This window comes from Panthera onca, chromosome D1, assembly GCF_046562875.1.
Source record: "Panthera onca isolate mPanOnc1 chromosome D1, mPanOnc1 haplotype 2, whole genome shotgun sequence".
NCBI lineage: Eukaryota > Metazoa > Chordata > Mammalia > Carnivora > Felidae > Panthera > Panthera onca.
The window spans coordinates 55,530,590-55,553,959 of NC_138348.1; the positions used below are offsets into that span (position 1 = coordinate 55,530,590).

Consider the following 23,370-nt stretch of genomic DNA (forward strand, 5'->3'; position numbering starts at 1 on the left):
TCAAGCTAAAAGCAGCACCTGGGTGGCTCAGTCATTTGGGTGTCTGACTTCAGCTCAGGTCATGATCTCGTGGTTTGTGAATTCAAGCCCTGCTTCAGGCTGTGTGCTGACAGCTCAGAGCCTGGAGCCTGCTTCAGATTCTGTGTCTCCCTCTCTCTCTGCCCCTCCCCTACTAATGCTCTGTCTCTCAAAAATAAATGTTTAAAAAAAAAATTTAAAGAACTCCTAAAAATAACCAAAAAAAACCTGATTGAAAAATAGGCAGAGGAAAATGCCTGGGTGGCTCGGTCGGTTGAGCATCTGACTACAGCTCAGGTCATGATCTCACGGTTCGTGAGTTCGAGCCCCACATCAGGCTCTGTGCTGACAGCTCGGAGCCTAGAACCTGCTTTGGATTCTGTGTCTCCCTCTCTCTCAGTTTCTCCCCTGCTCGCTTGTTTGTTCTCTCTCTCTCTCTCTCTCAAAAATAAGTAAAGATTAAAAAATTAAAAAAAAAAATAGGCAGAGTATCGAGTAGACATTTTCCTAAATAAGATATATATAGATGGCTCACAGTCACATGAAATGATATGTGCCACTAATCAGAAATGCATATCAAAACCACAGTGAGATACCACCTCATCCCTGTTAAAATTGCTGTTGTCAAAAAAAATAAATAAGGCTGGTGAGGATGTGGAGAAAAGGGAACCCTTGTGCACTGTTAGCGGACATGTAAATTGGTGCAGCCGCTATGGAAAACAATATGGAGGTTCCTCAGAAAATTAAGAATAGGGGCACCTGGGCCCCTCAGTCTGTTAAGCATTCAACTTTGGCTCAGCTCATGATCTCGCGGTTTGTGAATTCAAGCCCCACTTCGGGCTCTGTGCTGACAGTCCAGGGCCTGGAGCCTACTTCAGATTCTGTGTCTCCCCCTCTCTCTGCCTCTCCCCACTCACACTGTGTCTCTTGCTCTCTCAAAAAGTAAATAAAATAAACATTGGGGTGCCTGGGTGGCCGAATCGGTTAAGCATTCTACTTCGGCTCGGGTCAGGATCTCACGATTTATGAGTTCAGGTCCACGTCAGGCTCTGTGCTGACAGCTCAGAGCCTGGAAGCCTGCTTCGGATTCTGTCTCCTCCTCTCTCTGCCTCTCCCCCACTTGTGCTCGGTCTCTCTCTGTCTCTCAAAAATAAATAAATGTAAAAACAATTTTTTAAATAAAAAAGTAAATAAACATTAAAAAAGAAAAAAGAAAAGAAAGTTAAAAATAGAACTACCTACCATATGATTCAGTCATTCCATTTCCAGGTAGCTATCCAAAAAAAAAAATGAAAACACAACTCAAAAAGATACATGAAACTCCATATTCATTGCAGCATTATTTACAGTAGCCAAGATAGGGAGACAACCTAAGTGTCTATCAGTGGATGGATAACGAAAACAGTGTGTGTGTGTGTGTGTGTGTGTGTGTGTGTGTGTGTGTGTATTGTATATATAGGCAATGGATTATTATTCAACCATAAATAAGAATGAAATCTTAGTATTTGCAACAATATGGATGGACCTCAAGGCATTATGCTAAGTCAGAGAAAGACAAATACTGCATGATATCACATTATCTGGGGAATCTTTAAAATAAGAAAAAAAAAAAAAAAAAAGGCTTATAGATACAGAGAACAGATTGGTGGTTGCCAGAGAGGTGGGAGGTGGAAGTGGGCAAAATGAATAAGGGAGTCAAAAGATACAAACTTCCAATTACAAAATAAATAAGTCATGAGGATGAAATATACAGCATGGCAACCATAGTTAATAATACTGTGTTGCATATTTGCAAGTTGCTAATAATAGAGGGGGAGCCAGGCTGACTCAGTCAGTGGAGCATGCAACTCTTGGTCTTGGGGTTGTGAGTTCAAGCCCCACAATGGGTGTAGAGGTTACTTAGAAATAAAATCTTTAAAAAAAAGAAAGTTGCTAATAGAGTAAATCTTAAAAGTTCTCATCAGAAGAAAAAAATAATTCTGTATGGTAACATAACCAGACATTGTGGTTGATCATTTTGCGATATATCCAAGTATTGAATTGTTATGTTGTGTATCTGAAACTAACATAATGTTATAGGTCAATTATGTCTCAAGAAAGAAAACAGAGGGGTGCCTGGGTGGCTCAGTTGGTTAAGCATCCGACTCTTGATTTCAGCTCAGGTCATGATCTCACAGTTTCGTGAGTTCTAGCCCCATGTCAGATTCTGCACTGACAGCGCAGAGCCTGCTTGAGATTCTCCCTTCCTCTCTGCCCCTCCCTGGCTCATACCCTCTTCTTCTCAAAAATAAATAATAAATTAAAGGAAAAAAAAAAAAGGAAGAAAAAGAAAACAGAAAAAAACACCCAGATGTCTCTGTTTGGGGAACTGAAGCAAGAACTTTTTCACATTTTTCTTTGGAGAATTTCAAGATATCTACTTGAAATATCTGTGCAATTCTCTAGTTCGACCCAACATTATTTCCCCTTCCTTCCTGTTTTGGATTTCTGTCATGGCATCTGTGTACTTTTGAGAACCATATACTTGTGCAGACATAGTGCTTAATATTTTGTTTCTTCAGATGCCATCATTAATGAGAACTATGACTACCTGAAGGGGTTCTTGGAAGACCTGGCACCTCCAGAGCGCAGCAGCCTAATCCAGGACTGGGAAACATCAGGACTTGTTTACTTGGACTATATTCGGGTCATGGAGATGCTTCACCAGATACAGCAGGTACCTGAGTCTTTGAACTACTGCTTGGTTTTCCTTTTCCCTGGCCGTTAAAGCCACAGAGACCTCAAAAGGCCTGAGCGACCACTTGAAAAACTTAATGGCAAAGATAGAATGGTCAGTGCAAAAGGGATGTTTTGATGAGGCTAATTTGCTGTAATCACTATGACACCTGTATCAAAACTTAAAAAAAAACTTCTGTTTTGTACTTATTACCAGTGGTACGTACAGTAGACATGCCCGAGGCTTGTCCATAGTCTCCCCTTGTCTAGCCCTAGTTTGAGTGAACAACTCAGGGATGAGAGAGATAGGAAGGTCAGAGATTTGGTGAAGGTAGTTTCATACATCATTTGGCATGTTTAAAATTGCATATATTAACAGTTTTTTTAGTCTTCATTAAAATGTATTGGGGTCAGTCTTGATAAGATCATAAGAGAGACCTCCATTGCTTATAGCACAAAGACCAAACTCTGGAATATAGAATTAAAGCCCATATAAAGGCTTTTACCTTTCACTCCTGCTTATTCCTACTAGTGTTACCCCCACATTCCAGATGTCACCTTCTCTAATCACACTAAATTACTCATGGAGTTTCCAGCAGAATTTGTTTTATTTCACTCTTGAGCACACATACATTCATCCTTTAAGATCTGCATTGCTGGGGGCACCTGGGTGGCTCATTCAGTTAAGCATCTGACTCTTGGTTTCTGCTCAGGTCATGATCTCCTGGTTCATGGGATGGAGACCTCCCTACATGGGGCTGTGTGGTCATAGCACAGAGCCTGCTTGGGATTGTCTGTCTCCCTCTACCTCTATGCCCATAGCCCCCTCTCTCTCAAAATAACCTTAAAAAAAAAATTTACATTGCTGTAAGCTCTATTTTGTTCTCGTTTTCCCCAAGAAATGTTTATTGCACTTTATTTTTTACTACCAAAGCACTTGGTACATTAGTCTACTAACTGTATTTTAGTTACTTATCTACATCTGTCTTGCAGTTATCATGAGCACCTTTTGGGGAGATCTTCTTTAAGATTAAAGGTAATAGAACATAGAGGTTAAGAATCGAGTTCTAGAGCCAAACTGTTAGATTCAATTAATGGTTCTCACTCATTAGCTATGTGACCTTAAGCAAATAAGTTAATGGCACAGATTATCATAGATACTGACAGTTGTCACAAAGCTTAAACAAAATACACTGTGTTTTAGCAGACTACTTTATATATACTAAGTGCTTAGTAATTATTATCTGTTACCCTTATCAGAATTCCCACTACTAGTATAGTGCCTGGCACATAATATGCATAACTTATTTGCTACATGTTTAAGATGGATTAAGAGCATCATCCCTAAATTATCACTGAAGAAAACTCTTTTCTAGTTGAACATTAATACTTTAACACAATCTAGTTATTGAGAACTTACTATGTCCCAAGCACTGGTGGATTTGGGGGATATGAAGGTAAGCAGTACTGTATGTTTTACCCTTACCAAAGTAATAATTTTGTTGAGGAAGATATTTCCAGGTCAACCAACAGTTACTATAGAATGGTACGTGTAACGATTAAGCACAGAGTATCTTACAGCAACACATAAATCGAGTACCTAACCCAGTCTGAGGGTTATAGTAAGGCTTTCTAGAAGTGAGTCTCATTTCTTTCAGATGAAAAAGAAGGATGGGTGGGACAGAATGCTTTAGCAGAGAGAATAGCGTAAGTATGAGTCTAGAGGTCAGAGAGATCATAGTGCTTCCAGCGAACTTTTAATAAGAGTAAGTATTGGTGTGTGGAGTGGAAAGGGAAACCGTGTAGGTGTAGTAAAATCACAAAATCTCTCACCTGGACTGCTGTAGTAGACACCTAATTGGCCTCCCTGCTTCTACACTTGTTCCTTTACAATTTATTTCCACACAGCAACCAAAGTGATCCTCTTTTTTTTTTTTTTTTTTTTTAATTTTTATTTTAACGTTTATTTATTTTGAGAGAGTGAATGAGTGGAGGAGGCGCAGAGAAAGAGAATCCCAAGCAGGCCTCAGCACTGTCAGCACAGAGCCCAATGCAGGGCTCGATCTCCTGACCAGGAGATCATGATCTGAGCTGAAATCAAGAGTCAGATGCTTAACTGGCTAAGCCACCCACGTGCCCCAGAGTGATCTAATATACAAATCATATAATCTCACTCTAAAATCATTCCAGGGGCTTGTCATTTCACTTAGAATAAAGTGCTCCTTAGGAAGTCTTAAAAGCTCTGCATGAATAATTCTTACCTTTTTCGTGCCATGGACCTCCTTGACAGTCTGGTAAAGCCCATGGATGGCTGTCTAATGTGTTTTGTTGCAAAAATTTGAATACATGGGATTACAAAAGAAACCAGTTATGTTAAAATATAGTTACCAAAATATTAAGAACTTATAGTAAGTAATAACTGCTTTATTAAGATCTTAAATAACAAGCTCAGCAGTGGATCTTCTAACTACTCTAATTTTGAAATACTACATTTAAAAATCACTAACAACTGTAATGTAATATGAAAATAGCTGTGATTTCTGCTGATGACAAAGTCACAGTTATTGCTTGACATCCACATTAATAATTAAATGCTAATTTTTAGTAAAAAAAAACTTTAGTAAAAATTTTTCCCAGTCCAAGTTCACAGACTTTCAAAATTCTAAGGACCCCAGTTATGATCCACTGGTATATAAAACCTCTCCAGTTTTATCTTTTTCTATTCTCCTCTTTAAACTCTGCATTTTAAACTGCTTTTAAACTCTGCACCCAGGTACCTGGATAGTGCTCAGTTGGTTGAGCATCTGACTTCAGCTCAGGGCATGATCTCGCAGTTCATGAGTTCGAGCCCTGTGTTAGGCTCTGTGCTGGTAGCTCAGAACCTGGAACTTGCTTCGGATTCTGTCTCCCTCTTTCTGCCCCTCCCCCCACTTGCTGTCTTTCTCAAAAATAGACATTAGAAAAAAAATTTTTTTAAACTGCATTTTACCATTCTTTGCATTCCCATCTTGTAGTTTTAGCTGTTCTCTTGGCCTAGAAAGCTTGACCCTCTCGTTATTAAGGTCTCTAGTTAGATATGACCTTCCTCAAGGAATCCTTTCCTGATCCCCCAATCTGAAGTAGCCATCCAGTTTTTCTACCACATTACCCTCTTTGATTCATCTGCATAGCTTATGATTCTTTAAGATTTATTTCCAATGGTTTCTTTATTTTCTATGAATTTCTTGAGAGCAAAGACCTCATTTTATTTACCACCTTTAGAAGTCCAGTTGAAGACTGGATTATTTTGGATAAAAAAGTACTTGTAGAGGTGTTAAATGGTAGATTCTGCAAAGCCCAAAAATAGATTCAATGAGAGAGATACTTCGTGGAAGGGTTGAAGGAGCATTTGGTGAAGGAGGAGGTATTAGTATAGTTAATTAAGAGTTTGAGAGAGGAGGGCTAACCAAGAGTCACATGTGAGACAAACAGGAATACGATGCTGCTGGAAAGTATTCAGAACATAATAAAGAATAAAAAATACAGGGTTCCTGGCTGGCTGAGTTGGAAGAGCATGCAACTCTTGATCTCAGGGTCATGAGTTGGAGCCCCACACTGGGGGTAGAGATTACTTAAATAAATGAACTAAAAAAAAATTTTTTTTTAAAGAATAAAAATACAGGGGTTCCTGAGTGGCTTAGTTGGTTAAGCAATTGACTTCGGCCCAGGTCATGATCACCCGGTTCGTGGGTTCAAGCCCCACATTGGGCTCTCTGCTGACAGCTCAGAGCCTGGAGCCTGCTTCAGACTCTGAATCTCCCTCTCTGTCTTCCCCTCCCCTGCTTACACTCTGTCTCTTTCCGTCTCTCAAAAATAAATAAACGTTAACAAAAATAAAAAGAGTAAAAATACAGACTTGCTTTTTAGAAAGGTCACTCTGGCTACCGGATAGATGGTAGGGAAAAGGATGTAATGGGGATGACACTGAAGATAGTGATCAAGGTCTTAAGTAATGATAACCTCAGCTAGGGTAAGTGGCCCTGGAAAGGGGAGTGGAAAATTGGAATATTAAGCTAAAGATTTAGTAATCATCAGCACATTAATCATAATTGAAGCCATAGGAATGGATCGCGACGCATAGAGAGAGGGCATACAGTGAGAAGAGGGCCCTGTGGTATTTTAGAGAGGGTTGTGAACTTGGAGTTAGGATACCGAAATTAAATACTAGTTTGGGCTCCACTTTTTACTTACTGTGCATTCTTAAGAAGTCATACAATTTCTCTGAGCCCAGATTTATCTGTATTTTTGGTGCCATGTTAAAGCTTGCTAGTTAAAATGGTTCATGAATGCTAATCTCCAGACTTGTCCATTCTGGGGCTCTATGTACTATATGTTACTTTCCTCTGGTGGATTACTGCTGAGGTTGCGCCTTGTCCTCAGTGATTAGGCTGTATAGTGGTTACATGACACTGCCAGTCAGTTTCGCGGGTTTTCTCTGTTGTTTCAGAGCATTGCATAGTCAGTCTATGGATAGAATTGGGTGAGGGGACCTCCTCTTGGCCTAACTGGTTTCTCTGCTTCTTTGTAGATGGATTGCTCAGTTTATGAGATGGAGCAGTTACACACCAAAGTGACCTCACTGTGCAACCGCATACAGCAGATCCAGTGTTACAATGCCAAGGATCGCCTGGCCCAGTCAGGTAAGCCTCCATCCTTTCCCTGCTTCCTGCCTGCATGTTTCCTGTCTTTATGATTATTATACCTCTGCCCTGATGCCCTCCCTTCCCACCCCTCATCCTTGGTCCCCACTCCATTTTTTTTCTCTCCAGACATGGCCAAACGTGTAGCCAACCTGCTGCGGGTGGTATGGAGCCTTCGGCATGCCCCTGATGCAACCTCCGACTCAACACCAGACCCTCAGCGAGTCCCTTTGCGTCTCTTGGCTCCCCACGTTGGCCGACTCCCCATGCCTGAGGACTATGCCTTGGAGGAACTGCGTGGTCTCACACAGTCCTACCTGCGAGAATTGACTGTTGGAAGCCAGTGAACCCCAAGTTCCTCCCAACACACTCACATGCTTGTTCACACTCACCACACAAAGATCCTTTGCATTGAGTTGATTGGCACTGTTTGCCATTCTCTTGGTTAGCTGTGGAATCCATCCTGTTTTCCTGCTGCCCCAAGCAGCAGCCTCCATTTGTTCAGGGCTTTTCTTACTGAACAAAACGTAAGGGCTTTTGGAACCCAAAAAGGAGTCAAGCCTCTTTTTACCATCCTTAAAAAACCATTCTTTTTTTTTTTTTTTTCTTTTGAAAAATGATCAATAAAACACCTTTGGCAGAATCCCCCCCCCAGAGAACCAGGGAATCCTTTTCCACTCTCAGCCATTCTGGATCTTGTGGCCCTCCATGCCAGCCTGCTACCCTACTCCTACCTCAGCCCTTTTATACTAGGACAAATGTGTTAATCAAAGACTGTCCTTCCTTAACAGATGAACTATCCACACAAGGAAGGAGAATCTGTCTCTTAAGTAGGTTGATGACTTGACACTGTTTTAGAGTCCAAAGAGGGTTGGACTGAGTTAGGAAGCAGTAACAGGGTCTTTCTGACTCATTTAGGGTAGAAGTGAGTGCCTGCCGTGGAGGGATGAATCTTCAAGGCTTGTTTGTTCTGCCTTGAATGTTGCATGAACACCAAACCTTTCCTGCTACCATGTGCAGGAACTCTTGGTCACAGACCCCATGTCTCTGGGAAGCTCCAGAACTCAGTTTGATCCCTGGTTTTCAGTCATCTTGCTAGGCCTCCATTCTGGATTTCCCTGAAGAGTTTGGATAAAACATGGCAGGTTGGGTAGCCCTCCTCATCCTTTCTCTTCTAGCCCAAAGCATTTCCTACCCATTGTCTACAGTCCTAGAACATAAAACCATTACTGAGGCAGGCAAGGAGCTGGGCTTTAGGGGCTTTAGTGGAGGGCCTTTGCTACACTGCTGCCAGCTATGGGGAGTCCCAGGTAAAGACCTGTGACAGCTGGTATTAGGTCTGTCACAGACAACATGGCCACCTCTAGGTCTTTATGCATGAAGATTATGTAAAGGTTTTTATTAAAAAGTATATATATATATATATAAATAAATGATCTAGATTATTTTCTTCTTTTTCTGAAGCTACTTTTCTTAAAAAAAAAAATAAATAAAATGAAATGTTTATAGCATTCCTGCTATTGGCCTTTTCCCTTTGTGTTTTTTGAGCCTTCTTACCCCAAGGAGCTTTATAGTAGCCTCAGTTGATCTGCAATCTAAACAGAGATGGGGCATGGGTTAAAGAAAGAACAATCAAAGGCTAAATTTATGAGCAAATTTAGGGGTGAGTAGGTTGAGATTATTAATTAATCCTGTTCATATAAAAATATTTATAAGCATTTTTTTATGTGCTTGGATTCCCAGTGAGGGATCAGGGAAGAGTCTCATTGCCTTTAGGGTTCAAAGCCTCCTGGCTTTTCTGCTCTGGAGGTTTTGTTTGTTTTTAAAACTTGGATCATACTCATGTTCCATTGTGTAATGGGGTTAATGATCTTTTATGTTGCTGCTAAACAGACCTGTTTTGCAGAGGGAGCAGATGGGTCTGATGAGTACTATTTGTGGTGGGGTGGAGGTTGTTTGTTTGTTTTTTGGTCTGTTAAACTGAAGGTGTCAGCAAATTCCAAGTAGGATTAGGCCAAAGACACTGGGACATGGAGGAATTTGGAATTTGGAGCTAAAGCAGAGTAGGTCTGGGGCTTCCCTTTAGATCTGCAAGGACAAGGGTAACTCAGCTGGGAATCTCCGTTACTGACTGTGAACCTGAGTCACAGAGCATTACTGGGCTTCTAGCAAAGAATTCCTGTTCTGGTTTCCTTGTGAGAGAGGTGTTGTGTGAAAAGTAAATGTGCCTTAGAAATGGTTAGCCTTTAGAAGTGTTAAAGAATTGTGAATATGTGCAGTGTTTCCTCTTAGGACAAGTATTTCATATCCATGTATTTTTTAAAGGCTGTATGTCAGATGTTTATCATAGCAGCTATGTTACATCACAGACAACAGACTTACAGTTCAAAGTGAATGATAAGATGAAGCTCTTCTACATTTCAAAACTCCATGTTAAGTTTCTCAAAAATATAAAAACGGGAATCAGTTTTCTCAAAACTCTTAAAGAGTTATGGAATCTGCAACCTCATATAATACCTAAAATAAGTGTATTTCCTTGGCAGAATGCCGAAGTCAAAGTCAGGAAAGGTCTGGAGATTAAATGTTGGATTAGCCAGGGCGCCTGGGTGGCTCAGTCGGTTAAGCGTCTGACTTCAGCTCAGGTCATGATCTTGCGGTCCGTGAGTTCGAGCCCCGCGTCGGGCTGTGGGCTGATGGCTCAGAGCCTGGAGCCTGCTTCCGATTCTGTGTCTCCCTCTTTCTCTGTCCCTCCCCCGTTCATTCTCTGTCTCTGTCTCAAAAATAAATAAACGTTAAAAAATTTTAAAAAAAAAAAAAATGTTGGATTAGCCAAACCAAGGCCTGCAGGAGCTGCTCTTTTCAGATGCAGTAGTAGACTCAGCTGCTACTTTGTATTAACTGAAAATTACTTGAGATTTTTTGTTTTTCAAAAAACCAGCTCTTCAACTTATCAATTTTACCAAAGTTCTGTATTGTAATACAGTAAAACCTTGGATTACGAATAACTTGTTCTGGGAGTGTCCCACAAGACAATCAAACATTTCTAATAAATTTTAACTGGATAAACGAGCGACGTCTTGGAATATGAGTAGCATGTGATGCTGAACGTCACATCACAACGGAGCCAATGGTTTTCTTTCTCCTCTCTCAGTGGGATTGTGGGTGATCACCCCCCATGCTTGGATGCTCAGTCCCAGGCCTTGGTGTTTGGCAGAAATCAGTAATTTTTCAGAACGTTGTAAGGTGCCCACAACTGGCATTAGTGTATTTTTTGTCACTGCAAAGCACCTATGGACACTGCTTTGCTTTTCCATACAAGAGTAAGCTTAGGAATGCTTTGCTTCATTCTAGGTCAGGCTGCCTGCAGATAGAGACCCTTGCCTCTGCTGCCTTATTGCCAGTTATGTTAAATACAGTAGACAGGAGTTTGTTAACACTGTACTGTAGTTAATATCCACAAGAATGTATACAATGGCTATGGTATAGAAAAAGATGCTATTAACCCAATAGATAGTAGTGATTCTGTTAGTGCTAGTGAAAGTCATCCTAACAATCGTCCTCTCATCTCCCTCACACCAGCCACAAAGGTTTTCAAAGGTAAGTACAGGTGGGGTTTTTTTTTTTTTGTATTTTCTTATATTACAGTATTGTTATCATTTTTATATGAATATTTTTGGGTTGTGGAACAAATCATCTGAGTTTCCATTATTTCTTATGGGGGAATTCGCTTTGACATACAAGTGCTTTGGATTATAAGCATGTTTCCGGAATGAATTATGCTCGCAAACCAAGGTTTTACTGTATATTGATTTCTGCTTTAAACCTTCATTTCTTATGTTTTCCTGAGGGTTTTTTATTAACCTATTACTGTAGAGATTTTCACCTATGCAAGAGTAAGATGCTGTCATGAATCTACATGCAACATTTGTCAAAATCCTTTCCTCTTTACCTCCATTATATCTGCCCATCCCACAATGGTATTTCTAAGGTAGATCATCATTTCCTCAATACCTAAGAATTTATAACAAGTAAATTTTTATAAACATAATCACAACGCCTTTGTCACACCTAACAAAATTAATAATTCCTAGATAGGAACTGACATCCACTGCATTTTCAAATTTTCCCAGCTGTCTCAAAGGTCAAGTTTTACTGTTGAATTGTTTGAATTAGGATCTCAACAGGGTCCATACTTTGCATTTGGTTGATAAATCTCAAGTATCATATTATCAACTCTCTTCCCCCTCTTTTTTTTTTTTTTTAACATCCTTTATTTGTTGAAGTAGGTGGATCATTTGTCCATTAGGGTTTTTTTTGTTGTTGTTTCCATGATTTATATTATTTATTTTTTTAATTTACATCCAAGTTAGCATATTGTGCAACAGTGATTTCAGGAGTAGATATCTTAATGCCCCTTACCCATTTAGACCATCCCCCCTCCCGCAGCCCCTCCAGTAACCCTCTGATTGTCCTCCATATTTAAGAATCTCTTATGTTTTGTGCCCCTCCCTGTTTTTATATTATTTTTGCTTCCCTTCCCTTATGTTCATCTGTTTTGTATCTTAAAGTCCTCATAGGAGTGAAGTCATATGATATTTTTGTCTGTCTAATTTCACTTAGCATAATACTCTCTAGTTCCATCCACGTAGTTGCAAATGACAGGATTTCATTCTTTTTGATTGCCGAGTAATACTCCATTGCACATATATACAACATCATCTTTATCCATTCATCCATCAGTGGACATTTGGGCTCTTTCCATACTTTGGCTATTGTTGATAGTGCTGCTGTAAACATTGGGGTGCATGTGCCCTTCGAAACAGCACACCTGTATCCCTTGGATAAATACCTAGTAGTGCAATTGCTGGGTCATAAGGTAGTTCTATTTTTAATTTTTTGAGGAACCTCCATACTGTTTTCCAGAGTGGCTGCACCAGTTTGCATTCCCATTAGCAGTGCAAAAGAGTTCCTCTTTCTCCACATCCTCGCCAACATCTGTTGTTGCCTGAGTTGTTAATGTTAGCCATTCTGACAGGGGTGAGGTGGTATCTCAGTGTGGTTTTGATTTGTATTTCCCTGATGATGAGTGATGTTGAGTATTTTTTCATGTGTCGGTTGGCCATCTGGGTATCTTCTTTGGAGAAGTGTCTGTTCATGTCTTTTGCCCATTTCTTCACTGGATTATTTGTTTTTTGGGTGTTGAGTTTGATAAGTTCTTTATAGATTTTGGATACTAACCCTTTATCTGATATGTCATTTGCAAATATCTTCTCCTATTCTGTTGGTTGCCTTTTAGTTTTGCTGATTGTTTACTTTGCTGTGCAGAAGCTTTTTATTTTGGTCCCAATAGTTCATTTTTGACTTTGTTTCCCTTGCTTTGGGAGACATGTTGAATAAGAAGTTTCTGTGGCCAAGGTCAAAGAGGTTTTTGCCTGCTTTCTCCTCGAGGATTTTGATGGCTTCCTGTCTTACACTGAGGTCTTTCATCCATTTTGAGTTTATTTTTGTGTGTGGTGTAAAGAAGGGGTTGAGGTTCATTTTCTGCATGTCGCTGTCCAGTTTTCCTAGCACCACTTGCTGAAGAGACTATTTTTATTCCATTGGATATTCTTTCCTGCTTTGTCAAAGATTAGTTGGCCATACATTTGTGGGTCCATTTCTGGGTTCTCTATTCTTTTCCATTGATGTGAGTATCTGTTTTAGTGCCAGTACCATACTGTCTTGATGATTCAAGCTTTGTAATACAGCTTGCGGTCTGGGATTCTGATGCTTCCTGCTTTGGTTTTCTTTTTCAAGATTGCTTTGGCTATTAGGGGTCTTTTGTGGTTCCATACAAATTTTAGGATTGTTTGTTCTAGCTCTGTGAAGAATGTTGGTGTTATTTTGATAGGGATTGCTAAAAAAATTTTTTTAATGTTTATTTCTGAGAGAGAGAGAGAGGGAGGGAACACGCAAATGTGGGGGAGGGAAAGAGAGAGAAAGGAGACAGAATCCGAACGAGGCTCTAGGCTCTGAGCAGTCAGTGCAGAACCCAACACGGGGCTCAAACCTACAAGCTGTGAGATCATGACCCAAGCTGAAGTTGACTGCTCAACGAGCTGAGCCACCGAGGAGCCCCTATGTGGTTACTTTTTAAACCTACCTCCTCATTTTTGAGAGTACTCTTATTTTGTTAATAAATTTCCAATCCTTCTTATTTAAATCATATTATGCATATATCTATTTTGTTTTTAAAAGGGGCAATATAGTTGCAGCATAGAAAGGCATGGATTCCCTACTCCTAATATCTTACTTTCAAATCCCGAGTCCATTTGGTATATGTTATGGAATCTTGACTAAGTTATTCCTGTGCCTCAGTTACCTCATTTATAAAATGGAAACAATAATAGTATTTAACTTATAGGGTATTGTAAGAATTATGAACTAATACATATTATGGTGCTTAGAGCAATACCCAGAATACATTACTCAAATTATTATTATTTAATATGTCCAGTACCTGTGAACTTTCTTGTTTCTGTGATTATTTTCTTGTTTCAGCTCTCATTCATGATTGTTTATGAGATTTTTGGTAACAGCTTTATTGAGATATAATTCACATACTTTACACTTACCTATTTAAAGATTTTATTTTGGGGGCGCCTGGATGGCTCAGTCATTTGAGGATCTGACTCTGGCTCAGGTCAAGATCTCGCAGTTTGGGAGTTCAAGCCCTGTGTCGGGCTCTGTGCTGACAGCTTGGAGCCTGGAACCTGCTTCAGATTCTGTGTCTCCCTTTCTCTCTGCCCCTCCCCTGCTCGTTTCTCTCTCTCAAAAATAAACATTAAATTTTTTTTAAAATTTTTTAATTAAAAAAAAGATTTTATTTTTAAGTAATCTCTACTCCCACCATGAGGGCAAACTTACAACCCCAAGATCAAGAGTCATGTGCTCTACCAACTTAGCCAGCCAGGCACCCCTACCTACAGTTGCCCATTTAATGTATACAATTACTCTTATACCAAAGCTAGAAAAAGACACTAAAAGAAAATTACAGCCCAATTCTTTTATGAACATTGATACAAAAATCTTCAACAGAATATCAGCAAATTGAATTCAGCAAATCAGAAGGATTACACACCAGGACCAAGTGGTATTTCTTTTTTTTTTTTTTTTTTTAATTTCTTAAAATGTTTATTTTAGAGAGAGAGAGAGACAGAGCGTAAGCAGGGGAGTGGCAGAGAGGGAGACAGAATCTGAAGTAGGCTTCAGGCTCTAAGCTGTCAGCACAGAGCCCAATGCAGGGCTGAAACTCACAGACTGTGAGACCATGACCTGAGCCAAAGTCGGATGCTTAACTGACTGAGACACCCAGGTGCCCCAGGTGGGATTTATTTCTGAAATGCAAGGATGATTCAACATGTGAAAATCAATGTATACATCACACTAACAGAATGGGGGTGGGGAGAAGAACATGATCATCTCAACGGATACAGAAAAAGCATTTGACAGAATTCAATACTCTTTCATGGTAGACACTCAATAAAATAGGACGATAAACACCCAACACTCTTACAAACTAAGCCATATATGAAAAACCCACAACAAACATTGTACTCAATGGTAAAAGAGTGAAACCTTTTCCTCTAAGATCAGGAACACGGCAAGGACATCTTCTTTCACCACTTCTATTCAACATAATACTGGAAGATCTAGCCAGAACAATTAGGCAAGAAAGACAAATAAGAGACATCCAAATTGGAAAAGAAGAAGTAAAATCTGTTTGCAGATGATATGATCTTTTATGTAGAAAACCCTAAAGATTACACCAAATAACAATGATGATGACAGCGTTCAACAGCAGCACTGTTAGAATAGCTGAATAGATTAATTCAAAGCAGTATACAAAATCAACATGCAAAAATCCATTGCATTCTATACACTAACAATGAACAATCCAAAAAGGAAATTATAAAATTAATTCCATTTTCAATAGCATCAAAAAGAAAATAGGAATGAACATAGTCAAGGTGGCAAAAGTCATGTACACTGAAAACTAAAATATTGCTTAAAGAAACTAAAGACAAATGGAAAGACATCGTATTCATGGAATGGAAGATTTAAAATATCTATACTAACCAAAGCAATCTACAGATTTAGTGCAATTCCTACCAAAATCCCAGTGGCATTTTTTTTTTCAGAAATAAGAAAATCCATCCTAAAATTCATATGGAATCTCAAGGGACTCTGAATAACCAACACAATCTTGGAAAAGAACAGAGCTGGGGGACTCACACTTCCTGGTTTCAAAACTTATTACATAGGTACAGTAATCAAAACAGTGTGGTATGGGCATAAAAACAGACATCTAGACTAATGGGTTAAAATAGAGAGCCAGGAATAAACCCTCACATGAGGGTCAAATGATTTTTGATGAGGGAGCCAAGACCATTCAATGGAAGAATTTGTCTTTTCAACAAATGGTGCTGGGATAACTGGATATCCACATGCAAAGAGATAAAGTTGTACCTTTATCTAAACACCATACCTAAAATTTTAAAATGGATCAAATACTTAAATATAGGAACTAAAACTATAAAACTCTTAGAAGAAAATACAGGGCAAAAGCTTCACAACATTGGATTTGGCAGTGATTTATTGGATATGACTTCAAAGTGCAGGCAAAAAAATAATACAGTCAAACGGGACTTCATAAAATATTTAAAATATTGTTCACCAAAAGAATATATCAACTGACTAAAAAAGCAGCTCATAGAATGGAAGAAAATATTTACAAATTATATACCCTATAAGGGCTTAATATCCAGAATATAGAGAGAACTCCTAGAACACAACAACAACAACAACAACAAAAAAACAATTTAAAAATGGACAAAAGCCTCAAATAGACACTTCTTCAAAGAAGACATATAAATGGCCAATAAGCACATGAAACCATGCTCAACATCACTAATCATTAGGGAAATGCAAATCAAAACTATAGTGAGATACCAACTTATACCCATTATGATAGCTACTATTTAAAAAAAAAAGAAAAAATAATAAATGTTGATGAGGATGTGGAGAAATTGGAACCCTTGTACCCTGTTTGGTGGGGATGTAAAATGTTATGGGTATTATAGAAAGTAGTATGACGATTTCTCAAAAAAAAAAAAATTTGAATTACCATATGACCTAGCAATTCCATTTCTGGGTATATATCCAAAAGAACTGAAAACAAAGTCTTGAAGAGATATTTCTATTTTCATATTCAGCAGGATTATTCATACTACCCAAAATGTGGAAGCAAGCCAAGTATTCCTCAAGGAATGAATAGATAAGCAAAATGTAGCATATGCATACAATAGAATATATATAGCCCTAAAATAAGAAAGTTCTGACATATGTAACAAAATGGATCAATCTTGAGGATATTATGCAAAGTGAATCAACTGATCTCAAAAAGACAACTGTGTGACTCCACTTACATGAGGTACTTAAGTCAAAATTATGGAGATAGAAAGTTTAGAGCTGTGGTTGCCAGGGGCTGAAGACTTGTGAATCTAAGTGTGTGTTCCTGAAGATATCACTGAGAGTATAGTTGGTTGACTACTGTGCATCAGACAATATGCTGGGCACTTGCCTTGCATAATTGCTTGTCTCATTTAATCCTTTCAAAGTGAAGACTGTTAATCCCATTATCCTGTATGAGAAAACCGAAACCCAGAGAGTTTCAGTAGCTTGCCCATGTCAGACAACTCATAAGACAGAGCTGAAAGTGACTCTAAAGCCTGTGTTTTCCCTGCTACCCCATATCACCTATGGTGTTTGGGCATGGGGAAAACACTGAGGCTCCGATTGGGATGGCTGTAGGGAGCTGGAGGTGAGGATGTGAGCTGCATCCCCTGCTCTGTGGGGCCACCTGGAGGAGCCTGAGGCTCAGCTCCCATTCCCACCAGGAGGGGAGAGCTTGATTGGCACAAAGTGCCTACCTAGCCTGGACAGATGTGTTCGATCTCTCACTGGAGGCAGAGCTGACAGTTTAAAGGAGGCTTCAAGAATTCAGTAATGGTGGCAGAACTCAGAGGACAACATCATCCATGGGTCCTGCTCCCTCACACCCCTGACCCTAGGATCTCTGTGCCCTCCAATACCCCAGACTGGGCTTCAGCTGAGCCTGGGTGCTGACTTACATAATTTGAATAATTCAGGGCCCGGTAACCTGAGGTGTCAGTTTCAATTACTCTGTTCCCATGGGCACAGGTATCCCAACCCTATAATTAAGCTAATGAAAACGGCAAAGGGGGAGGGGCCTGCAGCCCTATGCCTCAGAGGGCTCAGGGCTGATGGAGTCCCTGCCCTGTCCTGCTGAGAATGTGCCAGACTCATCCGGAGTCCAGGTATGGAGAACAGAGAAAGGAAGTTAGGGGGCTGAAATAGAAGGAGACAGGAAGAGTGAGTGGAAGGAGGAAGACCAAAGTCAAAGAGGCAGAGGCCAAGAAAGAGTTACAGAAGAAAAGACAAAAGGAAGTGGAGACGGAGATGCTGAGTGAGAGAGGTAAAGGGGGTGGGGGGCAGAGACAAGTGCAGGGGCAGAGGCCAGAAGAGGAAAGGACTAACAGAGGAGAAAGAGCAGATGCCAAGATCCAAGTACTTAAATCCAAGGGCAGGTACAAATAGGATGAGAGAACTGGAAGAGCCGCAGGGCTCCCCAGAGGGTAGCTGGACCCAGAGGAGATTTCAGTCTTACTTCTGACTTGCAGGTATCGTCCACACCATCTCTGCCAGCAGAGCCTGATGCTGCCCTCAGTGGGGCCAAGAGGCTCACACCCAGAGACCTGCCCCACCTCTTGCTGTGGCAGGGCCATGGGGCCCCGGAGCCACCATCTCAGCCTAAGCTTCTCTGTCTCCGGCCTGGGCTTTCTGCTCCTGCTCTCGCTGCTTCCAGGTGTGAAGCTCAGTAAACCAGCCCTGCCTCTCTGGGCACTGCTGCTGTTACCTTCCTCCCCAAATCTCTCTCCACACCCTATTTCTCTTCACTACTTTGTGGGGAACAAGTGTTCTATCTGGGTATCATGGAGGACAAAGGTGCTGAAGGGGACAAGAGAAGACCTGCCTGGCCAGGGTGGGAGCAGTGATGGAAAAGCCAGGGTGAGGGGGCCAGATCATGAAGGGCCTTGAATGCCAAGCTGAGTTTAGACTTTATTAGCAGGCAACAGAGAGAGATATTGAACATTTTTAAGCAGCTACTGGCCTGGTCAAACTTGAGTGCTTAAAAACCTGATCTCAGAAATGTGAAGGTTGGTTAGAGAGACTAAACTTGCAGCAGGGGCAGTGAGAAGTCCTCTCAGCTTCAGAGGTGAGTAGACATTCGAAAGATCCCCAGTAGCATGGCTGGCAGAATTCGGGTACTGGTTGGATTGCAGGGGGAGGGAGCAGAAAGGAGGGATAATTCCCAGATTTCTGGCTGAAATCACTGGGGGATCAGTGCTGTTTGCTGAGATGGGGAACACAGAATAAGGAATAGGTTTCAGAGCATGGGAGGAGGAAATGAGTTCATATTTTGGACCTACAGCCTTAAAGGTGCCAATAGGACATTCAGGAATGAATTGTATTTATGGGTCTGGAGCTCAGGAGAAAAATCTGGGCTGAAAAAAAAAAAAAGGCCAAGGACAGGATTCTGGGAACAATACTTGAGTCAGAGGCTGAAGACAATGTGGTATGTCACAGAAGTCTAGAGAAGAGAGGATTTTCAGAAGGAGGGATAGCCCACAGCATCAGAAACTTCGAAGAAATCCACAGAAGTGCAGCTGGATAAGTGGAGACAGGTTTGAGAGACTGGAGCGGGGGTGGGGTGGGGGGTGGCAATGGGGTTAACAACACCTGGGTGAGAGATGAGACTCCTATCATCTGTTTAGGCCCCTGTTGCATTTGCAGTAGGGCAAGCAGAATCCAGGTCCTTAGGAAGGGAAAGGGTGGGGGAAAAAAACAGTCAGCATGCTCCAGAAGACAGTACCAATTTAGTCCTCAGCCTTCACCTCACTCATCCCTGGAAGCAGTCCAGGGAGGAACTAGAACCACAGCTAGATGGACAGAGAAGACATCAGGAGGACCATTCAGATGGCCAGGAGATAGCACAGCAGGTGACAGGTGCCAGCCTTGTGGGGATAGAGGGTATGAGCAGAGGGCCCTGGACAAGGGTCTCAGATGCACAACCCTGTTTCCTGGTCCCCCAGAATGCTTGGGAGCTGAGGGCAGACTGGCTCACAAGCTGTTCCGTGACCTCTTCGCCAACTACACAAGTGCCCTGAGACCTGTGGCAGACACAGACCAGGCTCTGAACGTGACCCTGGAGGTGACATTGTCCCAGATCATTGATATGGTGTGTTGTGGTGCAACCTTGGAGCATGCCTGTGGCAGTGTCAAGGAATTGGAGGGGGGTGGGGGGGGGGGAGGGAGGGAGAGAATGGGATTATTCTCCAAATAATTCTTATCTATAAACATTAATATTAACAATAATAACAGCTACTAACCGTTGGATACTAACTGCTGGGTGCCCACAGTGTGTCCACTACTTTGCACACTTGGATTCCTGCCCAGCAGGGATTATCACCCATGTAACTACTGAGGAAACTGAGACCTAAAGAAGAGTGGAAAACTGTCAAGGTCACATAGCAAGGTCAGGCCTGGGTAGGAACTGGACTGTGAGCCAGCTGCATTTGTGGGTGCCGTCCAGAACTCTGTAGGTGAGTGTGTACACACAGGGGAGGGTGTGCATATATGTGTGCCCACACCTGTGCCTACTCCCTGCCACCCACTAGGATGAGCGGAACCAGGTGCTGACCCTGTACCTGTGGATTCGACAGGAGTGGACAGATGCCTACCTACGATGGGACCCCGATGCCTATGGTGGCCTGGATGCTATCCGCATCCCCAGCAGTCTCGTGTGGCGTCCAGACATCGTACTCTATAACAAGTACTGCCTGCCTGGGCCCCTCCCCCTTCCATCTGTTGCCCTTGGCTCTAGGTTTGCACTGATTCCCCATCCCCGCAACCTAACTTGGTTCCTATGCTGTCCTGGAAGCTTTTCCCCCAGGACCCTTCTAAGCTGCCAGCCCCTCCATGATATCCCCCACTTTAGACTCTCCCAAACCAACCCAGGCTGAATGTCTCCTGGGAACCCACTGTGTGGTCTAGGGGCCATTTCTGTATCTCTCACAGAGAGGGTTCTGGGGTACAAGTGCCTCCTGATGGCATACTCCACCCTTCCAGGCCCGCTCCAAGTCTCCCAGGACTCCCCAACGGCCTACCTAGGGACTTCCTCTAGGGCCTAACCCTCTGGAGCATTCCTTTATGCCACCTAAACCAGTTGTGTTTCCCAGACAACACATGGCTTTGCATATTTTCCCCCAGGGGCCCTCTAGGAGATTTGCAGATAACACAATGCAGCCAGGTGCCATCTTTTGCAGATGTGTTTTCACCCTGCCCTGGCCTAGATCCGTGTCTCCTCTAGAGTCTGCAGGCGCCACCCCTTCTGAGCCTCCAAAGGCACGCAGGGCCCTCTCTGCCGCCCCCTCCACCCTCCAGGCGGTCTCTGGTAACCACAGGGCCCCGGGGGTCACAGAGCTGCTGCAGGAGTCTGCCTCCCAGCAGCCTCCTCAGATACCCCAACCCCGCCCGCCCACAGGGCTGACGCACAGCCGCCGGCCTCGGCCAGCACCAACGTGGTTCTGCGGCACGACGGCGCCGTGCGCTGGGACGCCCCGGCCATCACGCGCAGCTCATGCCGCGTGGACGTGTCGGCCTTCCCGTTCGACGCGCAGCGCTGCGGCCTGACGTTCGGCTCGTGGACGCACGGCGGGCACCAGCTGGACGTGCGGCCGCGCGGTACCGCCGCCAGCCTGGCCGACTTCGTGGAGAACGTGGAGTGGCACGTGCTGGGCATGCCGGCACGGCGGCGCGTGCTCACCTACGGCTGCTGCTCAGAGCCCTACCCGGACGTAACCTTCACGCTGCTGCTGCGCCGCCGCGCCGCCGCCTACGTGTGCAACCTGCTGCTGCCCTGCGTGCTCATCTCTCTGCTCGCGCCGCTCGCCTTCCACCTGCCCGCCGACTCGGGCGAGAAGGTGTCGCTCGGTGTCACCGTGCTGCTGGCGCTCACCGTCTTCCAGCTGCTCCTGGCCGAGAGCATGCCACCGGCCGAGAGCGTGCCGCTCATCGGTGAGCCACGAGGGCGCGGGTCGAGGGTGGTGAGGGGGCGGGGAGTGAGCCGTCCCCTCCGTGAGACCGGCCCCCGCCCATCCCCAGCCCAGCCGTGCTGGCCCAATTCGGTGCGGGAGTTGGGGGTGAGGGTGGGGGCGTTCCGGGAGCATGCCTCATTCTGAGATTGAGGGGAGAGGGGTAGGCCCCTTCCGGGAAGACATCCTTCCCCTCACCCGTCGTGACAGGCAGTTTGCATTGAGTGCTGGCTGTGTGCCAGGTCCTCTCCTAAGCGCTTGTCATTTATTAACTCAGGGAGCCCTCACCACAGACCTGTGAGGTAAGTTCTGTTGTTATCCCAGTTGTACCAAAAGAATCAATAACTTGCCCCAGATGGTGCTTCTACATTTGAGAGCGTGGCTTTCATGGATTGTGAGGGAGTGCAGAGTCCAGCAGGGAGGAGAACAACTAGGGAGCACGTGGCTTGTGAGAACTCACTTGTAGGAATAGGGGATGAGGAGACCTTGGCTTTTATGTCCTTCCTGGCTCCATCCATTGGGATTGGAGGGTCCTGAGAGCCTCGTGGTGGATGAGCTGGTGCCTATTTGTGTTGAGGCAGTGGGCAGACTCAGGCACCCTGAGTTCTTGTTTTGGGCCCCAGCTCACTCTCTCTCTTTCAGGGAAGTACTACATGGCCACCATGACCATGGTCACATTCTCCACAGCGCTCACCATCCTTATCATGAACCTGCATTACTGTGGTCCCAGTGCCCGACCAGTGCCAGCCTGGGCTCGGGCCCTCCTCCTGGGACGCCTGGCGCGGGGCTTGTGCGTGCGGGAACGAGGGGAGCCCTGTGGGCAGTCTAGACCACCTGAGTCACCCCCCAGTCCCCAGCCTTCTGATGAAGGGGTTCACCCTCCAGCAGTTCCTTGCCATGAGCCACGGTGTCTGTGCCATCAAGAAGCCTTGCTGCATCACGTAGCTACCATTGCTAACACCTTCCACAGCCACCGGGCTGCCCAGCGCCGCCATGAGGACTGGAAGCGGCTGGCCCGTGTGATGGATCGCTTCTTCCTGGGGATCTTCTTCTCCATGGCCCTGGTCATGAGCCTCCTGGTGCTGGTGCAGGCCCTGTGAGTCCCAGGGGTCTGATGCAGCCACAGCACCCCCAGACAGAGATGGAAAGGCCAGGTGGTTGTTGGCTCTCAGGCCACCCAGTCTCTCCCCACTGTGCCTAAGAGCCTGGGACACCCTTTCTTCAGGATCAGCACTGCCGATTTCACAAACCACAGGGATCGCTTGTCTACATACCTTAACCACTAAGGGAAATCCAGAGTTTGCCACTCCCTTAATCCCTATGGAAGAGAAACTCTGAGAAGGGTCAAAATCAAAATGCAGTCCTGGAGGAACAGAATTGAACTTTGATGCTGAGCGTTAGAAATGTTAGAGTGGCAAGGGTGCAGGTTATATGAGAAACAGAACTACCATGTTTCTTTGTCTTCTCTTACTTCCTTGGTGGCTATTGTTTTAGGAACTTGGTCTTGCCAGTCCCTGCCTAGGACTCAGGGTAAAGGATTCAGGATTCTAGTTTCCAGAGCAGGAGGCCACACCAGAATTTTGGCCCTAAAGCCCCAACTCATAATAAAGTAAGTGTGTTCCTAGCACCTCTTCAGTGTCCTGTCTTAACCCTTGGGGCCCGTGGTAGTGGAAGTTGGGGATCCAGGATTGTCTCTCTAGAGACGGGAACCTTAGGACACATAGATCAGAGCAGAAATTATG

The 23,370-nt window shown here is 43.5% G+C and overlaps 2 protein-coding genes across 8 annotated transcripts in view; both read left to right on the forward strand.

The window, feature by feature from the left end:
• NUP98 (nucleoporin 98 and 96 precursor) overlaps positions 1-8,923 on the forward strand; it is a 116,136-nt gene extending 107,213 nt beyond the window's left edge. For 6 of the 7 annotated variants that reach the window (XM_060605721.2, XM_060605720.2, XM_060605725.2 and 3 more), the window contains 3 exons: positions 2,580-2,734; positions 7,301-7,412; positions 7,542-8,923. In XM_060605721.2, the coding sequence (XP_060461704.1) occupies positions 2,580-2,734; positions 7,301-7,412; positions 7,542-7,759 (485 nt within the window). In that variant the 3' untranslated portion in view covers positions 7,760-8,923. Of the gene's footprint in view, positions 1-2,579; positions 2,735-3,726; positions 3,770-7,300; positions 7,413-7,541 lie in introns of those variants that run through there. The other variant, XM_078433132.1, reaches the window with a different exon arrangement.
• Positions 8,924-18,257: 9,334 nt separating this feature from the next.
• CHRNA10 (cholinergic receptor nicotinic alpha 10 subunit) lies at positions 18,258-23,263 on the forward strand. Its single transcript, XM_081790162.1, has 5 exons — positions 18,258-18,542; positions 19,216-19,773; positions 20,213-20,367; positions 21,079-21,611; positions 22,271-23,263. The coding sequence occupies exons 1-5, from the start codon at positions 18,258-18,260 to the stop codon at positions 22,726-22,728; spliced, it is 1,989 nt and encodes a 662-aa protein (XP_081646288.1). The 3' UTR covers positions 22,729-23,263.
• Positions 23,264-23,370: the final 107 nt, after the last annotated feature.

Excerpts from the sequence above, each read along its gene's own strand:
- CHRNA10 (XM_081790162.1), top strand. The coding sequence starts at position 18,258 with ATGGGGCCCCGGAGCCACCATCTCAGCCTAAGCTTCTCTGTCTCCGGC. Across the intron at positions 19,774-20,212 it reads TGTCCCAGATCATTGATATG|GATGAGCGGAACCAGGTGCT; the intron begins GTGTGTTGTGGT and ends GCCACCCACTAG. Across the intron at positions 21,612-22,270 it reads CGAGAGCGTGCCGCTCATCG|GGAAGTACTACATGGCCACC; the intron begins GTGAGCCACGAG and ends TCTCTCTTTCAG.